This window comes from Ictidomys tridecemlineatus, chromosome 9, assembly GCF_052094955.1.
Source record: "Ictidomys tridecemlineatus isolate mIctTri1 chromosome 9, mIctTri1.hap1, whole genome shotgun sequence".
Classification (NCBI taxonomy): domain Eukaryota; kingdom Metazoa; phylum Chordata; class Mammalia; order Rodentia; family Sciuridae; genus Ictidomys; species Ictidomys tridecemlineatus.
The window spans coordinates 68,081,177-68,102,724 of NC_135485.1; the positions used below are offsets into that span (position 1 = coordinate 68,081,177).

At 35.2% G+C, this 21,548-nt stretch overlaps 1 protein-coding gene across 1 annotated transcript; it reads right to left on the minus strand.

The window, feature by feature from the left end:
* Positions 1-691: 691 nt before the first annotated feature.
* On the minus strand, positions 692-15,007 carry Hsd17b13 (hydroxysteroid 17-beta dehydrogenase 13). The gene is made up of 7 exons (XM_078021591.1): positions 14,644-15,007; positions 12,198-12,305; positions 11,095-11,226; positions 8,903-9,009; positions 7,072-7,209; positions 6,092-6,208; positions 692-975 (listed from the first exon to the last, which is right to left on the minus strand). Exons 1-7 carry the CDS (start codon positions 14,851-14,853, stop codon positions 885-887), a joined length of 903 nt encoding a protein of 300 aa, XP_077877717.1. The 5' UTR covers positions 14,854-15,007; the 3' UTR covers positions 692-884.
* Between the last annotated feature and the right edge of the window lie 6,541 nt (positions 15,008-21,548).

Below are 21,548 nucleotides of genomic sequence, written 5' to 3' on the forward strand. Positions count from 1 at the left end.
TTCAATCACCAGCACTAAAAAGTAAATAAAAATAAAACAAAAACAAAAACAGAAAATCAAAATCAAAAACAACCCCCAAAATAGAAAGTTTTATTTTTTGTGGGGATTTATTTGGGTAGATTATGATGTTAATATGTGTATAACTGAATATTTTTTAATTGGCTGGTGTGTTTAGTGATTGCTCAATAATGTACAACAAAAACCAAATATGTACAAGAACTTCCATCAAGTAAAAGACTAAGGTGTTGAGATTTCACAGTTGCAAATCTGTGTAAATATTTGGCTCACCAAGTTAGATAAACAATATAGCTCATTATTTACTCCCAGGCTGTGAGAAAAACTGGACATTAAAGACAGATTGTTAGTAAAATAAATTCTTTTGTAATTCATATAATCAAAGAAATGAGACAAAATTTTCATTCTTTACAAAGAGCCAACTCAAAGCAATATTAAAATCCTTCATCAAAATAGAAATCATTACAAATAATTTTTGGAAGGCAACCTGGCAGTATTTTATGAAATTTTAATGGTTTACCCTATTGTTTACTTATGTAGTAATTTAGTTTATAAAATATTTGCACAACACTGCAAATATCTATGTAAAAACATACTTACTGTCTTTTTCCTTGGTTGCCTAATGAACACTGTCTTAATCCTTTCCTGCTGCTGTAACAAAATACCACAGACAGGGTTATTTGTAAACAATAGAAATTTATTTCTCACAGTTCTCTAGTTTTGAGACATAGAAAGGCAATTAGTTTTGCTGCTAGTGCCAAATCAATGTTTTTAATATAAACATCACTGGAAAATGTGAAAGAACAATTTGAAGCATTGACTCTGTGCTTAGATTCACATCATAAATGTGCATACATCTTTGTCCTACATCATTTCATTCTGGTTTTGTGACCAACCACTGCTTCAAATTGTATATTCTGTATGCGACTTAAAGCTGCCAAGGCACGTTCAGGAAGAAACCTACATTAAAAGAAAAAGAAAGAAAAGAAAAAATTTAGTTTAAAAATCTCTGACTTCAAAGTCATTTGTTTGTTGTTAGTTAAAATGGCCTGACCATTGAGTTATCTAGCTTGTATTTAATTTTCTTCTCTTCCTTAGTGCCCCTCTCTTTTGTGTGTCTTTTAGCATTAGTAGTCCATATTGCAGGCAAACATAAAACACACTCTTCTCACCCTCTCATCTTACCTAAAATTGTATGAGACCTTATATCTTTAATGATCTAAAACTGAAGGTCTGAACTCATTGCTGAAATTGTTGCTTAATCTTGATGTCAAGACCATATAGAGAGACAGCACGAGAACACACTCCATCCATTTCTCCACCTCTCCTTAAGTAGAAACTATATAAGTAATACTCTATAAAAAGATAAACTAAAGAACTTAAAAAATATCCAGTGCCTTAGGAATTTATTGTTTAGTGGGGAGGCTATATAGCAAACTTCAAACAATCAATGAAAAATATCAGCCACATACAATTAAGGACTGGAACCACGAGGAGGGTTACATGGGCTGGAATGTCAGAGAAAGCTTCGAAAGACAATTGTATATTCAAGGATGGGAAAAATTTTGATAGACCAAAGAAAGAAGAGAGTGTGACTGAATGGAAAGAGACAGAAATAACATGTTCTGCAAAGAAAGTCATGTTGATATTTTGGTATTGTTCTCTAATTAAAGAACCTTGGGATGGGATCAAAGGGGCAAGGGAGGTGAGGTTGGGAGAAGGACAAGGAGAAGAAAAGAGCTGGAGCAGGCCTTTCAACTACTCATGAAAAGAAACCTTCATATTAGTAGTTGTATCTGCTCACAAAAATGTGTCTCTCTGAAGAGGAAGTAAGCGTAAAGAAGACTAACAAGATGGCCCTGTTACTGAAATAAACAAATTCATAATTATAGTTGGAGATTTCAAGGGTCTTCTCTCATTTATTTATTTATTTGGTAGACACTAGTTAGTTTGTTCTTTATTCACATTGAAGAGTTATGGGTTACTTTTCAACAAAATAACTGTTCAGGTCAGGGAAACCCAGTGGCTTTTATGTACAGGTCCATCCCTGGGGACCATACTTTCTGAGGGGCCTCATCTAGCCCCTTCCTGGGTCTCTGGAAACCTACTATAAAGAAGCAGGAAACAAAAGCCAGTTTGACTTTGGCACTTGCTTTCACCCCAAGGGAAAGTGGCAGCTGGTGGTATCGGAGTCTCTCCCTAGTGGTTGTGGGTTCTCTCAATTATTGGGAGATCAAGTAGACAAAAAAAAAAATCAATAGCGCTATAGAAACTGAATAACTCTATCAACCACTTTGACCTAATTGACATTTATAGAACCCTCATTGAGAGCAGAATACTTATTCTTTTCAGGTGTACTTGGAACACTTTCCAAGATATACCAATGTATATTCATCTATACTATATATTAATCTCTGGTATGAAACATATCAGAGATATGAAACATATCTCAACAAATTTAGAATACTTGGCTAATACAATAGAATTAAATTTGAAATGAACAGCAGAAAAATCTCTAGAAAGTTTCCCCAAATATTTAGAGACTAAAAAAAAACATTTCTAAAGAGTCCATAATATAAATTAGAAAATATTTTGAACAGAATGTAAATAAAAACAAAAAGTATCAAATTTTGAGGGACAGAACAAAAGCACTACATTTGGGGAAATTAATAGCAATAAATGATTTTTTAAAAAAATGAGATATATATATATATATACACACACACACACACACACACACACACACACACACACAATAGAATACTATTCAGCTTCACAAAAGAAGGAAATGTGTAACATGCAACAACATGGATGAATCCTGAGAACCTTGTTCTAAGACATAAACCAGTCACAGAAATGCAACTACTGCATAGTTCCACTATATGAGGTATCTAAAATTGTCAAATTCAGAGATCCAAACAGTACAATGGTGGTTTCTAGGTACTGATGGATAGAGAAATGGGGAGTTAATAATAATAGAATTTTAGCCAAACAAGATATTTGAACAAACTAGGTGGGTGTGGTGGTACACACCTGTAATCCCAGCAAATGGGAAGGCTGAGATAGGATCACAAGTTTAAGACAAAATTCAGTACTTTAGGGAGATTCTCAGCAATGTAGTAAGACTCTGTCTCAAATCTCAAAAACAAAGAAAGGAAGAAAGGAAGGATGAAATAAATAAAAAGAAAAAGACTGGGGATATAGCTCAGTGGTAAAACACCCCTGGATTCAATCCCTAGTATAAAAAAAATAGCATAAACTCTAGAGATCTGAAGTGCAACATTGTATCCATAATCAATACCAGTGTAATGTACATTTATAAATCTATTTAGCACTGGTTGTCAGAGTGAGGGAGTCACTATTGTGCCAATCCTTCCCACTTAGGGGGGACCCACTCTGGGTGATTGTACTAGTATTATCCAAAAATGTAGCTTTTGAGTTTGCTCAAGTTGTTGATAAATTGAGTCTTAATGAAGAGGACTAAAATCCTGATGTAGGTATTCAGTGTCTTAGCACAGTATCTTTTCATCTAGAGGTAGCTTGAAGTGAAGGGCTGAAGACCAGAAATCCTGAGAAGTGGGAAAAGCCTTCTAGCGTGGGTGATGAGGCCTGATTTCAACTTGAATTTCACTTTTTCCCCTCGTCAGGTCTGAGCCTGGGACCACTTATGTGACCTTTCTGAGCCCCAATTTCTGAACCTGTAAGAGGAATAATAATTATTTTGCCCTGAAAGATTATTATGAAGTTTATATTAGATAATATGTCCTATTCACAGGTGTTTGGCACACACAGAAAGAATTGACTTTTCCTAGATGGTTTAGGGTTCATCTTCCCCAAAAATCAATTGTCTGAATCTAACTGACCTTTCTTATGAGATATTAATAATTAAATGGTGTGATTTTCTCATCATTATGACACATCAGAGAAATATTAACCAATTAAAGTAATATGGCTTTCATCATCTCATTTGAGTGGGTGGACTCATAGTTTTCCTCTATTGCATATAACACTGATATTGTCACATTTACACTTTTTAAAAACCATGGCTTATGTTTTATATTTTTATGTATTTTGTTTTATGTATTATATTTTAAAATATAAATATCATTAATATAAAATTTTCTTTTTCCTTTGAATTCCAGTCCTAGAGAAACATTTCTAGTTTTAATATTTCTATTAAAAGGTCACTCCACCCCCAAAAAATAAAAAAACCAAACTGTTAACATATAGATTTCATGTTGTGTTCCTAGCACAATAAAATAAAAAGGATAAAGTATCAAGTCTTTAATTCCTTCACATTAAGAAATTAGAAAAGAGAAAATTAAATGAAAAGTAAGTAGAAGCAAGTTATATATATTAAAGGAGAAATTAATTAGAACGTAAAAAATGGGAAAAATTAATTAAACCAATCACAAGTTTTTTGAAGAGATCAACAAAGTGGACTTCTAACTAGATTATGAGAAAGAGAAGAAACAGAAATTATAGGTACCAGGAATAAGAAATTCTAAAGAATTAAAAAACAATAAAGTAATATAATATACACATTTATGTCAGTATTTTTGACAACTTAGATGAAATGGAAAAAATTCCATGAAAGACACATTACCAAGAATAAATAAGTAGCCCCCAAATCCCTATGGTATTAAAGAAATTAGAATTGTAATTACAAACTATTCCCTCTATGAAAATTATAGGCCCAGTACCTTTGCTGGGGAATTCTACCAAATGTTTACAAAGGAAATAATACCAATACCACAAAAACTATTCCAGAAAATAGAGATGGGAATGCTCTCCAGTTCACTCTCATAGAGTCAGTATTACCCTGGTATAAAATCAACCACAGTACAAGATAGAATTGGTTTATCTTTTAGAATGAATCAATGTAATTCATAATATTAAACTAAAATGGCAGAAAAATCATTTGACAAAATTTTTGTCAAAGTAGTAAAAGAAGAATTTATAGCTAACATCATACACAATAGTGAAAGGCTGAATATTTCCTCTTAAACTCAGGAGGAACACTTAGATGCATGCTGTCTCTAGTTCTATTCAACACTGAATAGAACTGGAGATTCTAGTCAGTATAACAAGGCAAGAGGGGCTGGGGTAATGGCTCAGTAATAGTGCTCGCCTTGCACATGCAAGGCCCTGGGTTTGATCCCCATTCCCACATATAAATAAATAAAATAAAGTTATAAAAAAAGGCAAGAAAAAGAAATAAAATCATGTAAAGGGAGAAATAAAAATTTCTTTTTCAATGATTGTGTAAAAAATCTGATAGAATCTACAAAAGATCAGTGAGTTTAACAAGTTAGTTTAGCAAGGTTATAGAGTACAAGAATGAAATGCAAAAATGAAATATGTGCTAGCAACAAACAATGAAGAAAGAAAAAAGTTTAAACATGCCATTTGCAATAGCATTAAAACCATGCAATACTTGGGATAAATCTTTGGAAAGATGTGTAAAACCTGAAACTGCAAAATTCTGCCTAAGGATTTTTAGAAAATACTTATTTTTTTAGTTTTAGGTGGACATAATATCATTATTTTACATTTATGTGGTGCTGAGGATCGAACTCAGTGCCTCATGCATGCTAAGTGAGCACTCTACTACTGAGCCACAACCCCAGCCCCCTGTCTAAGGATTTGGAGAAAACAAAACAAAACAAGAAAGATAGATTGTGTTCTTGGATTGGATGAATCAATAGTGTTATTATGTCATTTCTCCTCCAGTTGGTCTATAGTTGAAGATCAATGCAATCTCCAACAACATCTCAGCAGATTTTTAAAACATAGAGCTTTTATTAACTACTTTACTATTTTATGTGCTTTTTAAAACTATCCTTCCTTCTGTTTGAATAGTCTTTAGCAAAGATTGGCCAGAGATGGTAGAGAAAAGGAATCATTTTCTATTTTTGAAATGAGTGAGAAAAAAAGAGGGAAAACTTAAATGTTCATCCCAGGAGTGGAGTCTCCGTAACAACTTTTATAACTGAAAGACTGTCAATAGTATAGTCCTATGGACAAAGAGTACAAATAGTCCATTTGTGTTTTAGGTGTTTTGTGCAGTACTTACTTTTCCAGTATTAGAGAAATACCAATATATGATGGAACAAAAATCATTTTCTTATTAGTAAGTATTCCATCTATCAGACTTCTTGCAACTTCATCTGTCTCTAATACAGGCCATAATCTGTGATTAAAAAGAAAAAGTTTATTTTCATTTTTAAAAAGATTTATTTATTTAAGTGCTAGGGATTGAGTCCAAGGCCTCACGTGTGGCTAAGCAAGTGCTTTACCACTGAGCTAAACCTCAGGCCCCTAGTTTCAATGTTTTTCATTAATGAAGATAGACAAAGTAATAGATCCTTCCACCAAAATTAGAATTAGGTTTTAAAATGTTCCAGGTTCTACCACACAAATGTCACTTCCCTCTTTCTCACACATCTTATGTTGATATTTTGTTAATACAATTTTATATTTTTTCATATCTAGTAGGTGTATTTCTTAGCTCACACAGTAAAAATACCAAAATGACAGAGAAGTCTTAGATGGTAAGAAATACAGGAGCCAGAATATGTTAGTTAGTTCTGTGGCCACTACTGTGGACAGTATAAAATTGGCACATAGCCTTACCTTTCCATACTGTATTTGTGGAGCATGACCCACTATTGGGAAAGGGGATATGAGGTATAATTCAATGTGGAGGTGTGGTTTCCAGGAGAGAAGGCTTTCTCCATTACCTTAAGTGTGCCTCACTAACCTACTCCTCCCGACTCCTGCTCTCTCTTGGCACCCAGGTGTGTATTGACCTTTGTGCTGGACACAAATAAATACCAGTTGCCTAATTAATTGGAATCTGATCACGCCTGCTAGTCCCTAATTTGTTTTACCCCCCTTTATTTGTTTAACTTCAAAGCAAAACTTAAAGGTAATAAAACAATATTTAAAAGGAACCTCCCATTTTCTTAATTAACCAACTTAAAAAGTTTCTCAGATAGTTTTCACATCAATTTCTCATGCCATATTCCCATCCTAACTTGATTTTGACTTTACCTTGTGCTTGGGTTTTTGGTGAACCCAGTATCCACAAAAACTGGGCAGAGACATGAGGTTTTGATACCAGTTTTCCCCAAGGTTTCAAGTTCTGCTGTCAGAGCCCTGTGAAAGCCAACAGCCGCAAATTTGCTGGAACTGTAAGAGAATAACCAACCATCATCAGCTAAAAGAGAGCAAGACAGTCAGCTATCTGTAAGAAAGCAGAATCATTTGATTTGAGAACAAGAAATCAAATCCCCCAAATCATCTCCTTGTGATTTTTCTGAGAGGATGAATGGTCATTAAGTTTCATTTATATTTTCATATATGATTAAACAGAATTCTGAATGTAACAAGTTGCCTTTTTCTTTTTTGTTGCTGGGGATTGAACCCAAAGCTTTGCTCAATTTACGTGTGTGCTCTATCCCTGGTCCCTGTGCCCAGTTTCTTAACTAGCAACCATAATAAAAGAACAATTATAACCTTATTGGCTGGCCTGATGCTCACTTTCCCACCCTACATATAGCATTTTTCCATTCAATCTTCAAAATGTTTTCTAATCAGTTATTATTTTTTTTTATTTGGAAAAATACCAATCATGAAAAACATATTTAGAAATACTGCAAAACTAATATCTGTTTCAAACTTCTGTAGGACTTCAAATATTTTTCTGCTTTTGATGACTGACCTGATAGTTTCCTTTTTGACACTGGTGCCACTTTGTCATCTTAGCACATGTCTTTATCTTTATTTTTCTTTTCTGATTTTTAAAATGAAGATATTAAAATATAGGTTGTCTTAAAGATTCAATAAAGTACCTTTTGTATAATCACTTTATCTATGTAGATTTATTTAAGTATTAATTATATAAATGCTTTTGACCAAGGTGACACGTAAAAACAGTAATGTTAGATAGTGGTTGTTTTCTCCAAGGAGAATGAAAGAAAAACTATTATTACATCGAGTTTCTACATTTCTAAATATTAAAACAACAGAAATATTTAATCTGTGAAATTCTTATTTGCATTTTAAGATAATCAAGGAAGATTGGAACAGCCATATGTGTGTATAATAGCAATCTACCCTTTGTTGAAATTTAACTGTATCTGTGACTGCATTCAGTGTCAGAGAGAATTTGGTTCTTGACTCATTTAACCTTGAATGTGTATATATAAAGTATATAATAGATCAACTAACTGACAACCCACACACCTACCCATTGATACTCATGTGTTGGTAGAGATTTTTCTGAGGTTAATGTAAAGCTGAAGTAAGAAAGGGAGATACCATTACAGAGTATACAAGGAAAGATATTTTGCAAACAGTATATGCTGAAGGCCTCCTACTTCCTTTTTTTATGTCCTTAATAGAGCCTGGGGGTGTGGTGTTTGCATTGTTTTTACTCAGGTGGAGGCCTCTCTACCACATGTGAGCACACACACATGCACAAATGAACTTTCACTATTCAAACACCCACTGGAAAATGTTTTGATGCAGAGTCCACTGTGGTTGGCTTATCTTGGACAGACATGCCATGCCATAGATTTGCATTCGTTTTAACTTGTGTATATTTTGTTTCTTATGCTATGTGTTTCTGATTTCTTCTATCAACATCTCTTTATTCCAGGAAGTTATGGAAATATACTTGGTATTTCTGCTTTCTTACATTACTCTATAGAGAAATTTTCAAAGATATTTAAAATAAAATTACAATCATTAAAAAAATTATTCTAACTTACTTTTCAAATTCTGCAACTCCAAATTACTATGCTGTGAGTATTGAAATTCAAAGACTAATAATCACTCAAAAGTACAGAAATACATAGCACTGCTGGCAAGTAATACTTACCAATATGGGATAAGATAGGGAATTACTCCATGGCCGCACACTGAAGCCACTGTGACAATGTGGCCGTAATTTCTCTTTATCATTGAAGGAAGAAGTGCTTTTATGATCTTAATGCCAATGTAGAAAGAAGAGAAACAATGACAGAGGCATTAGGTTTCTAAATCAGGTCATCTTATTTTTGTTAAGACATAAGGGCAGACTGGGGATGTGGCTCAGGGGTAGAGTGCATACCCAGCATGTGTGAGGCCCTGGATTCCGTGCCCAGACCACAAAAGAGGTTTTTGAGAGAACTTTCCAATAAAATAAAATAATTGCAACATTTTATGACAATTTCTACAAATTGAGAGAAATTAAAAAGATAAGCATGTATTGGTTTTTAGCTGGCATTAAACACTGTACCTTGTCTATCATCTGCTAGGAACACATCTCAATATTCCCCTTTCTTCTCTTCAGAATACATATATGCATGTGTGCGTGTGTGAAAAACACACACACACACACACACAAACACACTAGCTCCTTTTTGGATATGTCATCTAAACAATGTTATTATTATTATCATTATTTTTCCAGTGGAGATAGAACTCAAGGCCTCATGAATGGTAGGTAAGCAGTGTGCCATTGACTTATACTTCCAGCCTCTTGATTAAGGGAGAAATTCAGTCTCCAGAATTGAAAGAAATCCCTATGGTAATCTGATATTTTGTAATTTTGATTGGGGATTCATCATTCTAATTACAAGAGTTGAAATCTTTTGTACCTGTCAAACAGTTGAGAAGAATGAACTAAGAGTCATATGGAGACCAAAACTATTATAAGGTATGAGTAGATTCAGCATCTTCCTATTTGTAATATTATAGAGATTATATATAGTAATATATATATATATACTACAATATACTAAGTCTGTAATATATATATATAGTATTATACATACATGTTATAGGAAACAAAAAGCCTTTCTTTTTCCCTCCAAACCTTACTGTTTTGTGAAAAATATCAATAATATTTTATAATCCTACCCATAGACCCTATGCAAATTTATTAGGCTAAAACTACCAAACCAAGCCACTTAGAAATTGTGGACCCATAGAAAGTATGAGGAGATAATGAATGCTTATTATTGCTCAAACTTCTGAGTTTTGTTATGCAGCTATGGATAGCTAATGTATGGGTCTCTGGGTAGTTTTGTGGGCATGATCGTCAATTCATATTGGCATGTGTAAGGGGCTGGGAAAGGTAAAGGGAGGCATCTCTTTGCTGTCTTCAAGAATCCAGATTTGCCCCAGGTTCTACACTAATAGTAGGCCTGGAAGATTGATTCATATAAATGCTTTCTACAAAGGCAGTTGAAATTTATATTTTAGTTTCCCACAAACCTAACAAATTATAAGAGGTTTCTTGAGCTTTTTTCTCTTCTTCCCATCCTTTCTTTTCTTCTTTCCATTCTTTCCTTCTTTTTGTCTGGGGATTTAACCCAGGGCCTTGACACATTCTAGACAAGTGCTATAACATTGAGCTGCATATCCACCCCCTTTGAAAACACATTTTATTTTATTTTTCTTGTTTGAAAACACATCTTATTTTGAAACAGGATCTCACTAGGTAGTGCAGGCTGGCCTTGAACTTTTGATTCTCTTGCCTAAGTTTCCTGAAGAGCAGGGATTATAGGCATGCACCACCTCACCCAGCAAGCTGTATTTCTAAATTTTAGCTTTCCATGGGTCTGGAACTTCTCAGAGTCCTACCTAGAAGTGTCCCAAACTGCTGTATTCATTTAAGTACTTTCTTTGATGTCTTTTCAGTTATAAAATTTCATGAAATGAGGTCACAAATGAATGTACACTGTGTATATTTCCTCTAGAGGATCAAAAAGACATCTACTGATGACCGACCCTCAACAAAGCTCCACAAATATTTGATGAGGACCTGGTACTTGCCCACTGTGTATTCAATACTGGTGGATAAGACAGATCAAGTGGCTTATATTCTGGTGTGTTGTGCCCACTTGAACTCTAACCTTCCGTCAGAGACTGTGGCTCTTCCCAAGCAAACTTGATAATTCCTGCTTTAAGAAAAAGATTTGGTGTGTTTCCCACACCCAGGTGTGTGAACTCAATTATGAACTCCATGTGTCTTCAATGAAGGCATACAGATGTGCACAGATCAGAAATATTTCTGATTATACTCACCCAAAAATGTCCCAGGATGTTGACTTCAAATGTTTTGGTAATTTCCTCATCCTTGGTACTAAGAAGATCGGCTGGATATATTGCTCCAGCATTATTCACCACGATGGTTACATCACCCACTTCTTTCTTTAGCTTTTACAATGGAAAGGACACATCAGTTGAGTTATACAAACTCAAAAGTTTTGGGGCTGATATCATCCATATTTTTTATTCTACTAAGTGATGTCTCAGAGTTTAGGCATGAAAAAGCTTCTAGTTCAAATAATAGATGCAAAGGCAAAACTTTCATAAATGTGGGCTAAAAGTCTTTTAAACATCTAAATTTTAGTACCAATACATAATGGGATTTTGAAATCTTATCAATAAGGTAAATTTAATATTTGTGTTGATAAATTGATATATAAGTTCTGATTACATATTTTTCAAGTGCTGATTGAGTTATCACAGTTCCACCACCTACAACTACATGATCTTTGTCTGGATTAACCTCCTTGAGCCTTAATTAACTTATCTACAAGATGAGATTAATAGAACCACTGAACTAAACTAACTTAAAGAATACAGTAGTTTATTGAAGTGTTAGGTTCATTGTGTGTACTTGATATTTGTTCTTTTAAAATTTGTTATAACTTCTTTTTTTTTTCAAGCTGGGGATTGAACTCAAGGCTCTACCACTGAGCTGCAACTCCAGTCCTAGAATTATTATAACTATTATTACATTTTCCTTACTAGAGTAAATGATAACTAAAATTTTAAAATCTTACAAAGGACATATTAAAGGAAGAAAAATTACTGCAAAAATACCAGGACTGAAAACTAGCAAGTAATTCATTTTTCCTACTGATAAACCTTTTGTCAGTTACTCTGTGCCACTGCTCAAACTTCTGATCAGAATGAAATCGAACCACAATATGAAACCATCATAATGAGCAGAGTTGAGTGGCTTCTCTAGAACAAAAAAAGCGACATATCCTTCTTTTGTCACATTACTTCATTTGGCAGTAAAGTCTAATTTAAATCAGTCATGAAGTACCTTTTTATTTTGCATGTCAGGGGTCATCGATAACAAAATGTGTGACCTGAAGTCACAGGAGCTGTCTCACCTGATTCACGGAGCTGTAAATCTCCTCTCGGCTACTGCAGTCGACCACAAATGCATGCACCGTGGCCCCTAATTTTTGACATTCAGTTGCAGTTTCCTCAACACCATGCTGTAATTGGGGGAAAACATATTCAGGAAAGAGTGGAAGAAAAAGCACTGGACAAGAAAATTTTAAAAAATATTAAAATTCACATCCAGAGTACCTCCTTATTTTTAAGAAACCTCTTGAGAGAGATTGTTTGCTTGCATTTCTGAAAAATTAGAATTCTCCTCAAGATTTAACATCTGCTGACTTTTATAGAGATGGTTATGTTTTTAAAAATTATACTTTCCCCCTCACAATTTATAAACTATTCTCTGTGGTAAAGAGGTGAGGACATGTCAAAGTCCTTTCCTCCATTATTTGGGTTCATCCCTGAGGGAATGGTAGCTGGTTTTCCTTTACCAGCACTGCCTCCCCTGCGTTCTTTGTATTTCATGATTTGGGGTAAACCCTGGAGCAGCAGCCTGAAATCCCAAAGAACAGTCTTTAAAGAGCCCAGGAATATTGTAGCAAAGCCAGTGTCCTTTCAATTAGCCTTTTGAGGGGTTGCAGAAGAGTAAAAGGGGGATGGGTCAGGAGAGTCACTGACTTCAGCGTCAGCAGGTAGCTTGCTCACTGCCAGAGTGCATGGAGGACTATGTAATTCTCCATGCTGTCTCTAGAATCAAGGTCATAAGCAGCATAACCAGAGCTTTCATCCGATACTTTGATGAAGAAAAAATTCTTGAGTTATATAATTGAGCTAGAGCACTGCAAGATGTGGTGCCTTGTCTTTTTATAAATGAAATGCATGCTTCATTTGCAGTTTCAGTGTGCATTGTGAGCTCCTCTTTTCACTGTGTTCCTAAAGCAGCAGTTTCGATGGGACAAGGGCCAAACTTGCCTCTCATCTTGGAAGGCAAAAGAAACCAGCTATGACAAAAACCTAGTTGGTCCTTGACTAAAGGAAAACTGAATTACACCGATAGCCTTAGAGCAAGTCATTTAATATTTTAATATTTAACCATAAAATTCAAGGATTTGCAGAGAATTTTACAAGGTTGGGTTACCCATCATTCAGGCAGAACCTTAAGCCTTTTTTAAATAACTTCTTTCTGATTTTATGTTTGCCTTGTCACTGGAAATGTTAAAATTGAAAAAAAAAGTGATAGATATAGTCCTCTCTCCAAAAAGACATATCTGGAAAGAGATCCAAAGGTTAAATTTTCATGGATTTATGAAATAACTGCCTGAGAAAAGCAGACAACAATTTTATCAATTTGTAAATTCTTGTCCTAATCTAGAAAGTTTATTAGAATTTTTTCAATGATCAAATTCATGCCAAGTCATTTTCATATGCCAAATTGTTTTCATCTAATATACAAATGCTCCTATCTGTTAAGTAAGGAAATACCAACTTTTTCTTGAAAGTTATTCTTCACTATCCAGAAAGAACCAGAGAAGAATTACTTCCTAAAGTTCAGGAGATATTTTCAAAGTCCCTAGGAAAATAGGTGTCAACTAGACATGATGGCAAGGAACATGAGAGTAATAATTTAATGGCAATTTAATTCTCATTGTGATTGGTGGAAGATCTGGTTTTCAAAAAAATTTTGCAAGTTTTCCAATCTTAAAATATTTTTGGTACATATATTCATGATTTTATGAGAATTTATGAGTTTAGGGAAAACCATATACAACTTAAGTTATTTCAGATTTGGGGGAGGTAGTTAAGATAGCATTTACAAACAAGAGTACAAGAGAAATATGAATGTCCAAGAGAAAGCTTGACTCCCTGCACTTAGATTTTATTTAACATAACTAATGCTAACCATGTGCTAGGCATTATTCTAGGCACTTAAAATACATACTTAATGCTCTTGTACAGGAGTTGGCAACATTTTTCCTCAAAGGGCCTAAGAGTGAATATTTTAAGAGTGTGTATGTGAGACAGGAGGCACTAAGGGTTTCAGTAGCATGTTCTTCTTTGTTTCTTTGGGTTTTGTTTTGATAACCCTTTAGAAGTGTTAATATTGTTCTTAGCCTAGGCTGTCACAGGATAGATTTGGCCCTTAGCTATAATTTGCTATGGTTCTTGATACCCCTAAGGTATTATCCCCATTTCAGATATAAGAAGGCTGAGGCAGAGAGAACTTGTGATTTGGCTAATTTAAGCAGCTTGGAATGATCCTGGCTCTATGTTTTTTTGTTATACTGTGCATAATGACCTTACTTTCAAAAAATCACTGCTCGGGTCTTAATTATGTTCCCTTCATATAATCAACCTGATGCAAATATATAATAAACTCCAGAAAATTTAACCAACTCTCATAAGAGAAATATGAAGATAAGCAGATGCTAAATCAAGAAATAAAATATGAGTCCTACTCTGTGAGTTTAAAAGATTTGGCATTACATCCATTACCTTATTAATATCCCAAAGAACCAGTCTGCTTTTCCGCTTTGCAAATTCATAGGCAGTCAGCCTGCCTATTCCATGCCCAGCTCCGGTAATGAGAACAATCTCCCCAGCCACAGATTTTCTCTTTCGGGGAAGGAAAAACTTCACCAGTGACTCCAAGTAGGAGTAGATGATGATGACCAGAAGCAGGAGGATATCCAAGACAATGTTCATGGCTCAGCTCTCCACTCTTCCTCTGGCTGTCTTTGTGTAGTCCTCAGAAGGAGATGGCCTCTGCACAGAGCACCAGTGAAGACCTGTGTGCCCAGGTGTTGACAGCAGAGCTAAATGAGGAAGGCTTTTGTGTTCTGCTGAGTCAGAGCCACCTCTGAGTTTTTGAAGTGATGCCAGTTGCTAGCAAAAGCTTAGCACGGATCAAGGGAAAATGCTCTTTGGTCATGTTTGTCTTAGAGCTATTGTGTACCATGTTTCAACATGAAATTTAACCTCTAGAAGTAATTTTAGAGGTGAAAGATAATATCCTGGTATCTCTCTGTAAATTGTGTGTGTGTGTGTGTGTATGTGTGTGTGTGTGTGTGTGTGTGTGTTTATTTATTTTTTCAGAAGAGAAAAGGAGAAAGTAAGATCATTATCTTAGAAATTAAAACATGGGTCAGTGAAATGTAGTGGTTTGATGTTATTCACAAAATTTCAGCATTAATACTATATTTCAGCTAGCTAATCATCTTAACATATGATTTTCATTTCTCAGAAAAACTTCTGAGGTTGAGGGAGATTTTAGGTTATGTAAGACAATCAGTTCCCTTTATGATGATATTTGAAAGATCATTTGACCAGGTGTTAGAAGTCTTGACATCTGACATCTGTCTTAGTTCAGGTAACTTTAACAAATTACATGAACTTATGTTGGCTTATAAGCAGATTTATTTCTCACTGTTCTGGAGGCTCTGAAGTCCAAGATTGAGGAAATGTTAGGTGCCAGAAGAGTCTATGTCTAGTGAGGACTGGCTCTCTGGTTTATGGACTGCTTTCTTTTCACTATGATCTCACAAGGCAGAAAGAGGAAAGGAACTCTCTATGTTCACTTTCTAAGGGCCTCATCCCACTGGCCAAGTCCTCATGATCTAATCACCTGCAAAAGGTCCTACTTCATAATACTATCACATGGGAGTTATGTTTTCAACATAAATTTGAGGGGAACACATTCAGTCTTTAGCAACTTCCTAGCCTAGTGAAAGAACTCTTGTCCATCAATAGATGAATGGTATGATATATATATATATATATATATATATATATATATATATATATATATAGTATGCACAATGGAATATTATTCAGCTTTTAAAATGATAAAGAACTTTTTCTTTTCTGGAGGCCAAGACAACAGATTGGCTCCTGGACAAGTTAGCAAGCCCCTGTCTCAAAAAATTTCTAGAGATGATGTAGCTGAGTAGATTGAACTTCTAGGTTCAATCTTGGATCTAATTCCCAGTAATGAGAGAAAAAAAATAAGGAAAAACACATGCTACAACATGAAGGAAGCTCAAAGACAATATGCCAAGTCACATAAGCTAGACACAAAAGTACAAACATGGTATGATTTTACTTATAGAAAGCATCTAAAGTAATCAAGTATATAGAAATAGAAAGCAGAATGGTGGTGGCTAAGGGATGCAGGTAGGGATCATGGGGAGTTACAGTTTCAGTTTGGGATGATGGTAGTTCTGAAGGTGGGTGATGGCAATGGTTGTACAGCAACAGGGATGCACTTCATGCCATTGAACTGTGCGTTTAGAAATGGTTAGAATGGTACACTTTGTGTTGTGTATGTGTGACTTTAAGTAATCCCTTTTATTTTTTCTCTGTTTTAGTTTCCTTTTCTGGAAAATATAGATAAAGCTCGCTTTACCCAATACAGACCTTTTCCCCACATCACAATGTCAACCTTCCTTTACACAAGGCAGTTATAAGGATCAAAGAGAGAGCATACATATGAAATGGCTTTACAAGTAGCTTGCTAAGTTGCCCAGGCTGGCCTTGGGCACTTGGGCACTTGTAAGTGTTATTCTCTTACAATCCTCTTATCTTAGCCTCCAAAGTAGAAAGGTTCCTTCATTTTAAAAGTTGAATAATATTCCACTATTTATGTATTATACCATTCATCTATTGATGGACAGGAGTTCTTTCCACTCTTTGGGATGGTTACAGAAATGAAATAATAGTAATAGTGTTACTATTACTATTGAGCTTATGTGTTAGTGCAAGAAGGTTTAGAGGAGAAATATTGGAGAAATATTAACCCAATCAGTGATTTAATTCCCTGATAGGGATTAACTGAGTGGTAACTGAGGTGGTAGGGTATGGCTGGAGGAAGTGGGAATTGAGGCATGGCTTTGGATATATTTTTATCTGGCAAGTGGACTCTCTCTGCCTCCAGATCACCATGTGAGCTGCTTCCCTCTGCAGCACTCTTCTGCCACGATGTTCTGCATCATCTTGAGCCCCAAGAAATGGAGCCAGACATCTTTGGACAGAGACCTTTGAAACTGTAAACCCTCAAATAAACTTTTCCTCCTCTACAGTTGTTCTGTTGGGTCTTTTAGTCACAGCAGCAAAAAAAAAGCTGACTAAAACACATAGTAATGGGCTGAATTTATTAAGCACATACCATATGCCAGGGACTATGAATATTTAATCCTCACAATATATAATTGAGGTGAAAACCATTAAAATCTGTATTGTATAGATGAGGAACTGATATTCGGGCAAATAAGTAACTTGTTGGCAGTTACATGACTGGTAAGAAGTGGAACGAAAATTTAAGCCCAGAAAGTCTGATTCTGAAGCCCCAACTTGTAACTTAACAAGTTTCTGATTTAGCACTGCTTTTGTACTACAGGGTACATGAGTGCATATCTGAGAGATTTTTTTGATTGCCATAAATCAGTCATGCTACTGTCATCTAATGGGTAGAGGCCAGGATGCCGCAACATCTTACAATGCATGGGACAGTCCTGTGCATTGTTTTGTTTTGTGTTTTTGTGGTGTTGGGGATTGAACTCAGGGTTTCATGCATGTTATGCAAGTGCTATACTGTTGAGCCACATCTTTAGCCCCGTCCTGTGCATTAAAACAGAGAATTATCCAGCCCCAAATTTCAGTAGTGGTGAGTCTGAGACACTCTGACCTATGTTATACCATTTTGCATTGGAGAGAGTATAATTGGTTAAGTTTGAAACTTGAGTATGTGTACACACAGACACACACACAGATATGTGTATATATCTATATATAAGTGCTTGACTATTCGGCATGCAGTTTTGCAGTGTTATTTATATAAACTCTTAAATATTAACATGGGTAGGTTAGATTAATTCTCATGCTGGGCTGCAATGCAGAAATCTATTTTCAGGTTGAATGTCTCTAAAGGCAACAGTCAGTTTGCTCAGAGGGAGCTAGACCAGAGGACAACACCATCTAAATCCATATGCTACTGATATACATCTGAAAAGCCATTTAAAAACTTATAGAGTCTAGATTATTTTGTTTCTGGGGTATTTGTGTTATCCAAGAAATAAGAAACACCAAGAAAGTGAAAAACAATATTTTTCTCAAATAGTTTGGATGCTTAAAACTTTTTGTCTATAAGATTACCTAATAAAACTTGGGAGGCTGAAGCAGAAGGATCATTAGTTCAAAGCCAGTCTCAGCAACCTACTGATACCCTGTCTAAAAATAAAAAGGGCTGGGGATGTGACTCAGGGCAAAGCAATCCTGGGTTTAATCCTGAGTACCACAAAGGTGGGAAAAGAGAGATATTACCTGGTAAACTACCATTTTTGTTTTCTGTTCCTCAAATATATAGGTTCCTATATACTTCCTTCAATAATGCTAGAAATATACAATCTACTCCCTGTTCCCTGCCCTCCCTACCTAATTTTTGGAGACACTTTGTTTGTATGTCTTTATGACACCATTAGCTTCATTTTAACATATTTTAATAATAAAAATGTTTAGTTTACTTTAATCATGTTTTTAGGTGAGTTGTTTTCTTCTGATATCAGTGAAGGTAACTTGAATTTGTCATTAATTTTCTTCATATCACATTTTAGGATGTTATTCTCAAGTAAAATTTTCTCAACTAAGCTAAAATCAGCTATAGTATTTAGAATTTTATTAAACTCAAATACTTTCTGAACTCTGCCTTTTCCTTTTCCCATTGAAATGTCTGTTGGTGGTACAGGTGGAGATATTTTAGGAACTTAGCTATGTGTCTGGAGTTCAGGGGGAGGATCTAGGCAGGAAAAAGAAATGTAGGGATGGTGACTGATATGTGTATATGTGTGTGGTGGGGATTTTGGTGAGGTAGGGATAACTCCAGGTTTTTGGCTTGGGCACTTGTAAGTGCCATTCTCTATTAGGTAACACAGATGAGGTACAGGAGATGTTAAACTTTGCATATGTTGAGTTGAAGACATTTACTTAACTGGAACTGGAGATGATATAGATTATGCAGTCTAATTTAATTCTTTTATGGATGAGGAAATGGAATTCAAGAACAGCTAGCTTACATGAGATTTCCCAGGGCATGTTCTGCAGTTTGAGGCAACCTGAAATTGTAGGGAAGACTATGTAAGTAAAAGATACATCTAGGTCACTGAATTTGGGCTTGACTTAGTCATCCTAGATATCAAACAAAAAACCCACAACTTTTTGTAATCATATTGGTGCTCAAGCCAAGTGAAAATTCCTGCCTACTTTGGGGAAGAATTTAGTGTCCAGAGTGGGTTAACACTCTCCCAATGTTGATCTATATTTATTTTGATTTCAGGAAACTTTATAGACTGTGATGATAACAGGAATAGGCTAGGCTGGGCCTTTTTCAGTTGGAATAATTGGGCATCTGCATTGTAGCATTTATTGCATCTTAAAATGGTTGAATAGTTTGTTACCGTTGTAGATTCCTACTTGTTATTTTAAAATATTGTTTGAATTCCAAGGAAAGTTTGGGTAAATGGAAGTAGGGTAAATGGAAGTGGGCTTAGAACAATAATTCAACTCTCTGAGAATCTCAGTGAGGCTCTATGATAGGTCAGTAAGTCTGTGATCTATCCAGAGTTTGATTTCTAATTAGCTACAGAATTTTAGGTAGGTTGTTTCAACTTCTCTGGGATATAATTATCCATAAAATGGGGATAAGGGTGTCTACCACACAGAATTGTCAAAGGAAGTACATTTGGTTCTTGATCATTGTTTCCCTTCTTCATAATAACATTGAACCATTTAGCCAGCAGCCAAATTGGTGTTGAAGATGTTCTAAGGGTCAGTTTTAGATTTTTCACTCTTTCTAATCCCAGTTCCCAATAAAAAGACTACTTTCTGTCAAGTGAGAATGGTGGCCTGGGGTTGGGAGTGGGTGGTGGGAAAGCCTGGGAATGTTCTCAAAGGAAGAAGAAAGAGGCCAGTAAGTGTAGCAGTCCTGTGGTAGGGTTCCAGAATGATGTCAAGGATTCAAAGGAAGGCCTTGGGGTTTGTGGAGGGATGCTGGGTTTCTGACTGCAGGCAGAAGTCTGTACCTCACAAAAGAGAGCTGCGACTATCAAAGGATGCCTTAGCATAAGACCAGGATTGACAATTTGGAGTCTTTCTCAATTTAACTAATGAAACATAAGCCTCTTTAGGTGTGACCCTTAGAAGTACTGATAACTCAGATGGATTTTCTTATCTAACTATTGAGAGGTAGATTTCAAGTTAGGCTTAACTTTATTCAAATAACATTTAAATGTTTTCCGACTTTGAGCCTCAGGAGTAATTGCTTAATGTTGGTAAATTAGAATAAGCTTTTTATAAATGCAGAGAACAAAATCAAGAACCTCCATCAACAAATCTGTTTCTTTCTTGCAGAGTGGGGCTCCAGACTCAAAGGCTCCTTTTCTGGGTTTCTACATCCACTGCCACATCCACAGCTAGTTCAAGTCCTTCTAACAATCCTACTGCACAGGATTGCCATGGGGTTAAATGGCAAACTGTGCCTGGCATATGGTTAACATTCAATAAATGGGATAGGCTACCATTCTGTCATATAATATCCAAAGAAGAATGCTTATTTCTCATCATGGTTAATGTTAAAGTTCATCCAAGTAATTTCTGATGAGTGTTTTAGGAGCCAAGACATATTTATTGGGAAAAGGGGAATGCTATCAGTATACTTTGGTGAATGCTAAATGATCTTACTGAAGTTTCCTAAAGGCCTTCTCTTAGCTTACTTCATTGGCAGGCAAGCTGACACAGGTATTAACTTAACAAATCTATTTGTAAGTGAGTTAGAAGCTTACTGTATTTAGTGTATAAGGTAATTTATGGAAAAGAGGGAGAAACATAATGTGGAACAATGCCTTCTGAGAAATCTTGTAGAATCCATAGCACAACTTGCCTTAAACAGATTACCATGATTCTCATAATTTGCATTGACACTGATGAGATGACTTGTTGAATAAGTGGAGCTTTTAGCATTTGACATTATATATATAAACATTATTAATATGGATAAAAATCTATTACCTTGACATTTCTGAGCTTAAAATTTGCTCATTTGCTATATTCCACAGGGATCAGTGGTTCTTTCATGTTTTCTGAATATAACCATCTGATATAAAGATCAACAATATTTATTTCATGTACATGTGACCGAGGCAGTCAGAAAATATTTTTCTTTAGTAGTACCCCAACAATCATACTTATTTTCTCCATTTAAAGGTCTAAACTCACAGTCTGAACTCATTGAGCTTCATATATAAGAAATTTCTAGACACTTTAAAAAGAGACCTTTTATCATGATTGATTTTCCTTTAATTTGAAGGTTAAACTATGTGGTGTTTAAGACAAAAAGATGGAAACAACAAAAG

Bases quoted from the DNA above. Each gene is read 5' to 3' on its own strand.
- Hsd17b13 (XM_078021591.1), bottom strand. From the start codon at position 14,853: ATGAACATTGTCTTGGATATCCTCCTGCTTCTGGTCATCATCATCTAC. The intron at 9,010-11,094 runs GTGAGTATAATC...ATTGGCATTAAG, and splicing joins ACATCCTGGGACATTTTTGG to ATCATAAAAGCACTTCTTCC. The intron at 976-6,091 runs GTAAGTACTGCA...CTTTTAATGTAG, and splicing joins ATTTCTCTAATACTGGAAAA to GTTTCTTCCTGAACGTGCCT.